This window comes from Ctenopharyngodon idella, chromosome 2, assembly GCF_019924925.1.
Source record: "Ctenopharyngodon idella isolate HZGC_01 chromosome 2, HZGC01, whole genome shotgun sequence".
NCBI classification, from domain to species: domain Eukaryota; kingdom Metazoa; phylum Chordata; class Actinopteri; order Cypriniformes; family Xenocyprididae; genus Ctenopharyngodon; species Ctenopharyngodon idella.
This window is the reverse complement of record NC_067221.1, coordinates 37,868,198-37,881,144: the sequence shown is the minus strand read 5'-3', so window position 1 is coordinate 37,881,144 and position 12,947 is coordinate 37,868,198. Positions and strand designations below refer to the sequence as shown.

Below are 12,947 nucleotides of genomic sequence, written 5' to 3'. Positions count from 1 at the left end.
GCTTCTTTGTTTTTCTATTTTGGGTCCTAATTAAGAGACGACGAGCACATGACACTTTGTGTTGTGCTGCTTATATTTGTCAAGCAGTAAAAACGCCCCTTCCCGCACACAAAACAAGGCATCTGTGGATGAAAGTCTGAAGCAAGGACTGCTGGGACATTATCCTGCATCACTTCACAGACAATGAATGGAAGGAGAACTTTAAAATGACACGAAAGTCATTTATGACACTATATTCAACAACAACAGCATGACCCATGTGACATAAATCATTAAGCCATTTCTACGTCATTGCATATGCGCAGAGCTTTTCAGTTTCAGTTTTCTATCCGATCAAGTATTACATGTCGAATGGAGTCCTACAATCCGAATTACATTTAAATTGGAATTGGCCAAATCATTCCGATTGATGTGGTTACTGTGTTACTAGTCCGATTACAAACAGATTATTAGGGTCCATGTAAAAACAGCTACTGTAGGTGCTTTTCATACACACACTCTCTGCATTAGTGTGTGAGACATTCATGCTAAAATGTGCCACTCAAATGATAATGGTAGGTCTGACATACTTTCAAAAACTCTTATTTACTCTTATAATTAGATCTTCTGGTGTTTAGGAGTAATAGTATATATCCTACACCTTATTGATTAACAGTAACTGGATGGTCAAACTGCCGAACACTGAGTAGGTGTCGTTGATGTGTACACTACCATTCAAAAGTTTAGGTCAATAAGATTTTTTTCAAAGAAATTAATACTTTTATTCAGCAAGGATGCATTAAATTGATCAAAAGTGACAGAAAAGCCATTTACAATTAGGCTTGCCAAAATATCAGTAGTCGGTACCAATACCAGTACAATTTTGCGGTTCTCTGTACCAATTTCGGTACCAGAGGAAAATCTGTTGAATTAAGTACTTTAAAAATTTTGTGTCCTGTTTTGTCTTGTCCGTTGGCTCTTAAGGCCAAGTCACACCGCACAGACAAACACCAACAAACACATTAGCTGGGTTTTGTCTGATCAGTGTGTTACCCCTGTCGGCACCTGTTGGCGTCGGTTGGGGTTTGTTTTCACCTGACTAAACATGTTCAATCAGCATTTGTCAGTGTCTGTTGGGGCAGTGTGAACATGACAGTTATTTTTCATAAAATTCTAAATCCAACAGCCAACTTGTTTGTTGGTGTTTGTTGCCATTTGTCTGTGTGGTGTGAATTGGCCTTTACTGTCAATAATCGCACATTTAAATATGGTTCTCAATCCAGAAACTAAACTTGTATTCAGATTGTGAATGGGCAATAAACAGAAAGCAAGACAATAGCCCTCCGTTTATAACCACTATGGTTGTCAACCTCTAAAGCGTAAGCTCACTGAATTCTGCACTCGCGCCAAAACTCCTGTTATAATAAAATTGTCTTAATTGTACAATGAATCTCCTATTAACGTGTTTACACTTTGTTGGTTATAATGAAAGGATTTGCATTGAACAAAACAAAACCTTGTGTGTTTTCAACCTTGTGTGACTAACTTACTGACTAGCACCTCTGATAGGCCGTTGCGTTCATGCGCTCAACAGATACAACTAAGATTGGCTACAATGATCAACACTTGTAAAAACACGCTGTAAATAGAAACCTTTGACACTCAGAGTGCTCAAACAAACACAAATGAGAGCGTCTGAAAGCAGCGTCTATCAGCAGGTCCTGAATATGCCCAGTACTTGATACTACTGGTACTGTACACACATAGCACCGTTTTATCACCAACTGGTACCGGTACGTTTGACAACCCTATTTACAATGTTACAAAAATTTCTATTTCAAATAAATGCTGTTCTTTTGAACTTTTTATTCATCAAAGAATCCTGAAAAAATCCACAAGAATATTAAGCAGCAACTGTTTTCAACATTGATAATAACAAGAAATGTTTCTTAAGCAGCAAATCATCATTAGAATGATTTCTGAAGGATCATGTGACACTGAAGACTGGAGGAATGATGCTGAAAATTCAGTTTTGCATCACAGGAATAAATTACATTTTAACATAATTCAAATAGAAAACAGTTATTTGAAATTGTAATAATATTTCACAATATTACAGTTTTTACTGTTTTTTTTTAATCAAATAAAAGCTAACTTCTTTAAAAAAATCTTACTGACCTCAAACTTTTGAATGGCAGCGTAAATGTCCACCTGTATATTTCTTTCTTACCTTCTCCAGGTAGTTGAACTCCATGGCCATCTCCCTGAAGAAGAAGTAGATATGAGGCCCCCATTCCACGGCACTCACAAAATAAGGCTCTGCAAAACACACACAAAAGCAGGCTTTAATTTTCTAAAGGCATCCTATGGAGAAATTGAAGCTCAAATAAGTAAACACTCATCAGTCATTATAAAGACATTTCATCTGAACAAACAACATATGCACAGTCCCAGAGGGAGGCAGGGAGATAAAGAGATATACAGCGAGAGAATGGCACAAACACGAGTGAATGAGGCAGAGATCGTCCTCATAAAACATGCATGTCCTCTTAAATAAAGCAAAGAGAGTGAAGAGAGGACATTCGGAGGTCTTGGCCTCTCCTCTCTCTCTCTCCTTGAGCAGAATGTGCTTTATAAAGCAGACGCAGGTCTTTGTGGCTCAAAACGGGATGTCGGTCTTACTCTCTGAATGATTCTTTTATAGATATATTCATCTCATAGCTCTCCAGCATTCAAAGTTCAAACAGAGAGCTCTAAATTATACACACCTCCACCCTATTCTCATCCGAACGAGGCTCCAAGAGCTCTGTGCAGTTTCCTGTGGTTACAAGGTCTCACATATTTGTGGAAAAACAACTCAGGTAAAAATAAATAAATAAATAAATACAAAATAAAAAAATCCCATTTGGTTTTGTTAGCACTCTCTGTGTGTCTGGTGTGAAATCACACTCAAAATTCACTGCTGTGAACTGCTTCCTCAAACTATTTTAAAACCCACAAAACAAAACCCTACTTCAGACTGACAGGTAGATTGCAGAGTGATGAAGATGCAATCCATTTTACTACAGTAAACATTTCCTGAAACAACTTCAAAGGAATAGTCCAGGTTAAGTGCAGCTTCTGCGCTATTGACAGTGTATGTGAGCATTAGCACAGAAAATAAGTTTGACTTGTCCCTCATTTGAATCTGTTGCTGTATCACTAAAAATAATGTTTATAATACACAAAAATAGTGTTAACACTGTCATGACCGATTAAACCCAGTTACTTTTGCTCTTTATCCATCTGAAGAAGGTGACATGTGGGACATGTTATAACTAAGAATGGGTATGGGCAATCATGCATAACAAGTGTTTGTTTTTTGTGGATAGTTTTTTGAAATAAAAAGTTATTTCACGTATTTCTTTGTTGATTATCTGTCAGTTGTCCTATTGAAAGGCCATACTTGATGTCCATTTATCACAATGGTAAAACACAGCATGTCTAGTTAGTAGACATGAAACAAACAAATTATACAGGGCTTCTTTAAAATAGTCAAACAAGTTGATTTTGAAAAATGTAGTTTTGCACATCCACAAAACACTGTTTAAACAGAGCTGAGCTTTAATAACTCCTCCAACAGGAATTACAGTACATTGTACAGTACATAAGTCCATGCAACGCAAAGAGTCCACTTCAAAAGGACAATTTAGAACAACATCTAATAAAATATGTTTTAAAAAAAAATTCTCAAATGATTTGAATTATTTTAGAAAGTCCCCAAATAAAGATAATTTTAAAAATTACAGTACCATTCAAAAGAATGGGGTTGGTAACTATTTTTTTTTTATTATTTTTTTTTAAAGTCTCTTATGTTCACCAAGACTGGTGAACATAATTATTTAATCAAGGATCTTTGATTAAATAATCAGGATCATTACTCCAGTTCTCAGTGTCACATGATCCTTCAGAAATCAATCTAATATGCTGATTTGGTAAGAAACATTTCATATTATTTCATATTATACATATTACATATTATTATTAGAAATTTCAGAACAGCACTTATTTGATACAGATTTTGTTCTTTCTAACATTGTACATGTCCTTACTATCACTTTTGATCAATGAGTTCTGGTTGAATAAAAGTATAATTTTTTTTTTTTTTTTTAAATGTTACTGACCCCAAAATGTTTGAATGGGAGTGTTCTTTGTTGTGGCAGATGAAAGCACTGAAAAAACCCTCAGTGCATTAAGCATGTTTAAACATATTTTCTGTTTTTTTTTTTACTTTTTAAATGAGGGATGAATCAAAATTACTTTCTGTGGTATGCCACAAATGCCTAAGAACATTCCTTTAATAAGATAAACAGAGAGAGAGAGAAATAAAGAACTAAACAGATGACAAATAATCTTAATATATTTGTATTGCCAAGCCAGGCCCAGAGCCACGAGGTTTCTGTTTTCCCCACAGTTTCAATTTGTCCCCCCTCCACCCCCAAAACGTGATCGATTTTAACCCTTTGACACGTACGTTCACACCGGTGTGATCAGAACATTCAGTGCGTCACTTGATCAACTGCTAAATTCAAAAGTGCTTTCACGCTTTGGCTAACGCCAAATTTCATATCACAACTATTCAGTGTTTTCAACCATATAATGTTTATTTTAGGTTTCAGACATTTAAATACACATTAAAAACATTTATAGTTTGTTAAATACACACTGATGTATGGAAGAAGCATTATTAATAATCCTTTCTATTATAATTTAACAATGTGTTTTATTTATATCAGATACACATTGTGTAGGTAACTATAAAAATTACTCTATTCTTCTCCAAGTTCACCGGCCACTTACTTTTATGTAATTTGGGAGGATTTGGTAATAATTTACGTTATGTAAATCCGACAGATCCGATTCTCTGAATTGTGATGCAAACCAACATGGCGGCGCCCATCGCGCGTTATAGATCAACTAACATTATAAAGATGTTTAAACAACAAAACACAGTCACTTATATCTGACAATCTGACAATCAATTATATATTATTATATAATTTAAATTATATATATAAATATAAATACATGTAAATATTTCTTAAATATATACAGTACTATGCAAAAGTCTTAGGCACGTCAGTATTTTCACCCCCAAAAAAGAGTTTTAAGCCAGTTATTTATATCTTTTGCTGTAGTGTGTCAGTAGGAAATATCAGTTCACATTTCCAAACATTCATTTTGCCATTAATTGTAATAATCCAGTGAGATTTTTGAATACACAAGGAGTCTGACAACAGCTGGTGCTCCACACGGAGATCTGATCTCACCATCATTGAGTCTTTCTCTGATTACATGAAGAAACAGATGAAACTGAGGCAAACTAAATCCAGAAGAACTGTGGCGTGTCTCCAAGACGCTTGAAGAAACTGACCTTTTTTGGGGAAACCAAACCATTTTTGGGGGGGTGAAAATACTGACATGCCTAAGACTTTTGCACAGTACTATATACAGTATATATATATATATATAAAACAATATGAAATATATATATTACAGTACCTCTGAACCATTTGGAATCGTGCTTGATCGTGCGCAGGGCCGGACTCTCTCCTAGACTGCGATAAATGACAGCATCAATGGCCAGGAAGTCAGTCACTGTGCCTGTGAATAAGCTGCCCTCTGGGGTCAAAGGGCAGAGGTCAGTGGTCAATAACCAGAAGTGAGCATCGACATTGTGCCATGATGATATATGCGTTTGAAAAGTCCTTGAGCATAATGATATTATGAAAAGGTTAAACACATTTATGGAGGCAAATTAAAACATCTACAAATGAGGCGTTATTAAATATTATTATGTTGTGCATCTACTGGGTGTACGGCTCTTATTATCATCACAGATTAAAGAGTGGTAAAAAAAGTACATTATGTGAATAATGTGAGGTTAGGTTAGAGTCATTATATGGCCAGAAATGTGTGCCATTACCTGCAAACAGAGCCACGTTAGCGTGTTTGGGATCATACGGACATCGGGCCATTCCGCTGATGGGTTCTCCAACTAATTCCAGAGTGTCTCTCTGAACAAACACACACATACTCTTTGTGAGGATGGGATATGACACTCTCTGAGAGGATGATAGCTGTTATAAACCACACATACAGTATCTCCAAACACATTCACAAGTGCTGCTATCATTTCTACACGCTTCCAGCAACAGTGGAGAGTGTGAGTGAGCGTGTGCATGTGTGAGAGATGGACCCTTCAAACACAACTGTCTGTCCATTTATCTCACAACTAAAACAAACCCACCAACCTGTCTCCAGAAGGGTTTTCTCAATTTTATTTATAACAATAAAACAGTACGGCTTTCATGTCAAAGTATACTGTAAAAAAAGAGGTAACACTTTACAATAAAGTTCATTTGTTAACTTTAGTTAATGTATTAGCTGACATGAACTAACAATGAGCAATACATTTGTTACAGTATTTATTAATCTTTGTTAATGTTAGTTAATAAAAATTCAGCTGTTCATTGTTTGTTCATGTTAGTTCACAGTGCATTAGTTAATTAACATTATCTAAGATTAATAAATGTTGTAGAAGTATTGTTCATTCTTACATCACTAATGTTAACTAATGAAACATTATTTTAAATTGTTACCAAAACAATTTCAGATTTAACTGCAAAATATGAGATGTGGCCTGAAAATGAGGAAATGCCCACATCAAATTTCACCCAAAATCCAAAGAAAAATAAGAACATATATTGCATTAAGAAAATGAAGCATTCAATACTAAATGACTAACTAAACATTTGGTAACACTTTATAATATGGTCCTTTTAGTTAATATTGGTTAAAGGAATTCAATTAAAATTAAATAAAATTAAAACAATTCAATATTTCAATAGTTCAAAAAGTTCAATTTTAGCTGAGGTTCATTAAATAATATTAACAGATATTTGTAAATGTTGAAATTAACATTAACTAAAATTAATAAATGCTTTAGAAGTATTTATCATTGTTAGTTCATGTTAACTAATGTAGTTAATAATGTTAACAAATGAAACCTTATTGTAAAGTGTTACCAAAGTCATTATCTCTCTAAAGAAAATGAATTGTTTGGTCATTAATGCCCATTTTCTTAATGCAAAATACAATTTCTTATTTTTAACATTTGATTTTGGGTTGACATATAATTCAGACATGTTCCTGACAGATTCAGCCACAAAACCACTAACACATTTGATTCAACTCTTAAAATGAACATCATCTCCTCTGAGCCCTTCAGTGTAATTTTGTGCATCCATTTATTGAGTTTTAATCATTGAGTCGACTGCACTTCCATCAATGTTCATCCGCTTTCATCAGTGTTAATCCATGTGTTCTACTGAACTGATTCTTTTTAATGATTCGGTGAAACTGATTCACAAAGCATTTCTTAATGACTGGACTGTAAGAGAAAAAAATGTTTAGTAGGTGAGTGACATGTTGCAAACAATGCAGAATATGTAAATAACATGTAAAATCGTGCACTGCAACCAAGTTGACTAGCAATGAGAATCACAAGAAATGTAATGCACTGTAAAACCGAACAGTGAAATTAATTAAATGAAATGAGTTTGCTTCACTCAAATAATAATGAAAGTTCATTTTACTTAATAGAAAAAGTTGCATGAACTCAAAATGTCATTGTAGTAAGCTGAACTTAATATGATTGAGTTGAGTTGCAGCACATTTCTAATTCCCAGCTTGCTTTGCTTCAGACTGTATAAATAAATGTTGAATTGATGTGTTATTTTGTGTGTTTTTGCACAAGATTAACATAGAGAGACATAAGTTAATGTTTAATGTTGTGTTATGTTGAGATTACAGGGCATTCTGTTATGTTAGTTTTGTAGGGTTACCATTGTGGTGAAGAGTAGAGCTTGTGGTTAGGTTGAGGATGGGCTACTGTATGTTGTTTGATTATATACATGCAAATATATAATGACAGTCTCTTTGAGTTATAATAGCATGTGTTATTTGCTATCAAACATTTAACCAAGATCTGAATGTGATGTTTACATAAATGAACTGTCTGTAATTAACATTATGATGAGTGGGGCGAGGCTGAGAACTGTGGGAACGAAGGGATGCCGGTGACGTGATTGTTAATGAGAGACACCTGTGCACCACAGTGGCCTTGCTCCGCTCCCACAGCTCTTGGCACCGCCCACTTGTCACAAAAAGTTTAAGTAACTTAGAAAAATTAGTTTGTTTACTTAAATGTTTTGAGGTAATAAGTTTCCTCAAATGCTTTGACTATTCTGAACTTATTGAGTTTTACAGTGTGGTACTGATTTATCAACGATCCTATTAACAAATATTATTCTTTTAGTACTTGAACAATAACTGTTTCTATATACTATATACAGTGTATATATACACTATATGTACTCTAAAAACTTTAAATTTTATTTGCTATTTCTTTGTAATTAATTGTGAAATTTACTAGCAATTTGGTTCTAAACCTTTTTTTTTTTAGTGTACTTAAATATACACAAAAAAGTTCAAGATTTGAGTCTTTCAGGCTGACTCATTAAAAAAGAATCAGCTCGAAGCTGAAATCTCACATATTGTACATACACAAATACATGCAACAAATTAAAACAATGAGTTCCTGTAGAATTTCTTCTACATATAGTAGGATGAACAGAACTGGATCTTGTGATGTTTGTAGTATTACACTTTACACGCTCTACATGTTTGCTGAGGGTAAACACAGGGGAGACAGTGAAGTCTACAGGCATTGAGGAACACTCACCGTGTAATTGGCACACAGCGGGTTGAAAGCATTCGTCCCGCACACAAACAGCCCTCCATCATGGCTCAACAGCACCTTAATATAATTACGACACTCCTCCTAAAGTAAACAGAGAGAAATAGGAAAAGTTAATCTTGTTTATACTTATATATATATTGTGGCAAGCAGGGCGGGGCCGAGAGCCGTGGGAACGGAGTGAGGACGTTGGTGCGAGTGTTAATGAGCGTCACCTGTATTTTGCCATAGTAATGAAAGAGTGTCATATTATAGTATTAGAAGTGTAATACTATATTTTCCAAGAATAACATGATACATATTTTGTAGTTTGTAGTATTATGATGATTCCATGTCTGATGAACTATGTAATAAAATAAAAATAATCTGAAATATAAAATACAATACAAAACAACGTAATAAAATATTTTAATAGAATTTAAAATAAAATACAATTATTATAGATTTATTTATGATCATAAATATTTAATATTTATTAACATTACTTGTATAGTTCATTTGCCCTGTTGTTATTTTATTAATATTACTAATACAGTAGGGTTTAAAGGTCTGAGAACATATTGAAAATCTGGAAATAACCAAAAAGCTTTAGGATTAAAACTGAAAGAAAGAGAGAATGAGAGTTTGTATAATTATGTTATCTCAATATGCATAAGCACAATAGAAATGACTATTCCTATTAATTATTGTGTGGAAACAGCAGAAATGATTTCAAACTCTGTGTATTTGTTTTGCCAGGCTGATCTTCTTTGAATCACAATGACTTGGCAGCATTTGACTTTCATGTCATTTAACAAAGTCATTTAAATCCTAATTAAAGTGAAGGAGAGAGACAAACAAAAACATAGAGTGTGTGTGTGCGTGTGTGTGTGTGTAATGGGTCAGACATGAAAGGATAGGGTAAGATGGACAAAAGAATAAGGCTGTAAATATTTACACGACTTCACAAGTAATTTTCCCCCAGACATCATTATTTTGAGAGCTGTGTTTGTTTTTGAAGACAGACACCAGATAAGTAGGTCCCAGTTTGCAGCTCCGTCACAGAGCCCACACAGTGGTGATCACCCTAAAACATACATTTTTCTCCTGGTTTTTACATTGTATTTGGACTAGATAGGCACAATGGTGCTGCATGTCTTTGTGTAGCACAGAAACAGGAAGTATAGCTGGACTTGAATGCATCATGACATGAGTCCAGCTATAAAAGCAGTCCTACTGGATAACCAGCTGCGAACACTCATGTATCAAGAATGCCTTTGTTCCCTGACGGACATCAATGGAACGTTTTGAAGTGGTTTTGTGTATTTTGCTGAAACCTCTGCATGTGGGCCCCAACATGCAGCTCCACCGTAGGGCCCATTCACCACTCTGCCCATTGAGTTTGGCTGGGCCTCCTGGTGGAGCTGAAACCCGAGGGGGCCGACACTGAGGTCAGGCTCTTTGAGGTGATTAGCAGGACTGCCAACGGTCTATGTGTTGTTACAGATGCAAGTCCACCGTTCATGGTGTGTGTGTGTGTGTGTGTGTTTGCACAAGGGATGTAGATCTAAGTGTCGTTACAAATGCATTCAAGCTGTTCACAGCGTTAAACACACACTCCCTATTGATAGATCAACTTACAGCATGTGTGTGCATGTGTTAGAAGAACGGACAGGGATCTTTTCATTTTTGATTAGCTGAAGAGTGTGTGTGTAAGGATATAAAATGACACAAGCTTTCACCTCTTATTACTGTGAGTATTTCCACCTGGATGCTGTGAAAGATTGAGGTATTGAGGTGTTATAACATTCCCGCACCAACAATGCCAGTTTCTTCCCTCTGTGTGTTTTTCTTGGTGATACAATGCAAATAGCAGCGGCAAAATTAGGCAACAATTTGCCCATAATTACCCACCAATTAGAAGACAATACAGCTGATCTTCACCCTAAGGGGTCGTTTACATAACACCGCAATTTTTTATGTGTTTTGGCCGTTCATTTACACAACAACGGCATTTTGAGGCTTAATATTAGGCCTTGGTTACATCAGCAGGAAAGGAACTCTGTTTTAGACACTTGATGAGAAAATTGATGAGAACTATAACAAATTAAGACTTAAGACATTTATTAAAGGATTTGTTCACTTCAGAATTAAAGTCATAAACATCCAAGATGTTTATGTCCTTCTTTCTTCAGTCGAAAAGAAATTCAGGTTTTTGACATTCCAGGATTTTTCTCCATATAGTGAACTTCAACAGTTACCAATGGGTTGAAGGTCCAAATTACAGTTTCAGTGCAGCTTCAAAGAGCTCTAAACGATCCCAGACGAGGAATAAGGGTCTTATCTAGCGAAACGATCGGTCATTTTCTAAAAACAAATAAAAATTGTATACATTTTAACCACAAATGCTCATCTTGCACTGCTCTGCGATGCGCCACTCATTACTTAATCACAAAAGGTCACGCGTGACGTAGGTGGAAGTATCACGGTAGGATGAAAAACTCCAACTCATTTTCTCCTCCAACTTCAAAATCGTCAGACATCGTTGTTTTACCTTTTTTTTTTTTAAGGCTGTTTGACTTAGTCTTTGCACATTCGCCTTGTAAACACTTGCTCGGCGCTTCCGCCTACATCACGCATGACCTTTCCAACATGATTACGTAAAGCGTGGTGCATCGCAGAGCTAGAGCAATCTATTTTGTTTTAGAAAATGAATCGCTAGATAAGACCCTTATTCCTCGTCTGGGATCGTGTAGAGCCCTTTGAAGCTGCACTGAAATTGCAGTTTGGACCTTCAACCTGTTGGTAACTGTTGAAGTCCACTATATGGAGAAAAATCCTGGAATGTTTTCCTCAAAAACCTTAATTTCTTTTCAACTGAAAAAAGAAAGACATAAACATCTTGGATGACATGGAAGTTAGTAAATTATCAGGAAATTTTAATTTAGAAACTTGATTTAGAAATGAATGTCTTTAGCACCATCTATTCCTGTCTGGACTCATCGCTGGCTCACAGGTACCCCATAAACATACAGCTAAACGTGAGCAAAACAGCCCAGCTATGTCAGTGTGCTGTAAACTCTCTGCAAGGGTGGGGAGATCTTACGTTCCGCTTCATAAACTGTAAAATTGAATTCATCAGAGATGCAGGTTTGCGAGCGGGTCGATCCGTACACCCGACAGAAGTGTAAAAAGCAGGTTTCGCTCTGGGGAAGAGCACATGTGGTTCAGGTCTCTGTGAAACACCATCAAGAAAGTGTCAAGATTTATCCTTCAGATTAGAGCGTGTGACATGGCAGTATACGTTCTCGTACCCCAGCAGACTCGACTCCTTTCTACTCTGATCAAAGTCTGTCTTCTCCTTCCTTACTCTCCTGTCTTTCTTCTCACCTTCCTCACTCTCCACCACTTCTTGTACTCTCTCTGCATGTCTCCGTTCGCTCCCGTTCCACCCACTCAAATTGCTTTTCGCTTCTTTCTGCATCAAATTCACTCACTGACTAAGGTAAAGGTTCCCAGACTGTTTTGTCAGAAAATAAAATATTTTCTTGAAGCATCCCCTGAGATTTTAAGTTACTTTAATGCCACATTCATGGCTCTCTGGTGTTTAATTTTCACATGACATGCCAGAAAATAGATAAAATATCTATTTGTATTAAGTGTTTTATTTTAATTGTTTTTAAAATTTTAAAATTACTTATAAACAGGTCTGCACAACATGGCAAAAATTATATTGTGATTATTTATATATTTCAATTGTGATATAACATTTAAATTCCATATGAAAATGTCTCATATTGCTACTGAGACACCCAGACAAAAAGAACAAAAGGGGCTTTCGCACCAGAGTAACCTTTTCTAGAGCTATTGGCGGAAGTACCCGCTCTTTACTGTGTTCCCAGGGCAGGAACTAGGAATGATTTTAGTTCTAGGGACTCCTTAGGGGGAACTAAATTAGCTCCTACTTCAGAGTATGGTCTAAACAAGCACAATAGGAACCACCAGTGACGTCAGTGTACGCTGATTGGCCGAACGCATGCGAAACACCAGCACCCGCCATTTAAAAAAAAAAAAAAAAAAAGCAGTGTACACACACAGATTATAGCCTATATATTTACTCCACAAACTAACTCTATGAACATGGAAAACAGTGATAGATGGACCTCTCAACCTTTACGCTAAGGAGAAA

At 35.8% G+C, this 12,947-nt stretch overlaps 1 protein-coding gene across 1 annotated transcript in view; it reads right to left on the bottom strand.

Moving 5' to 3' along the window:
* Positions 1-12,947, bottom strand: part of sema6ba (sema domain, transmembrane domain (TM), and cytoplasmic domain, (semaphorin) 6Ba) — a 145,473-nt gene that overhangs the window by 34,699 nt on the left and 97,827 nt on the right. The window contains exons 6-9 of the mRNA XM_051869932.1: positions 8,765-8,863; positions 5,945-6,035; positions 5,521-5,640; positions 2,210-2,298 (exon numbers count right to left, since the gene is read on the bottom strand). Coding sequence (XP_051725892.1) covers positions 2,210-2,298; positions 5,521-5,640; positions 5,945-6,035; positions 8,765-8,863 — 399 coding nt within the window. The remainder of the gene's footprint in view (positions 1-2,209; positions 2,299-5,520; positions 5,641-5,944; positions 6,036-8,764; positions 8,864-12,947) is intronic.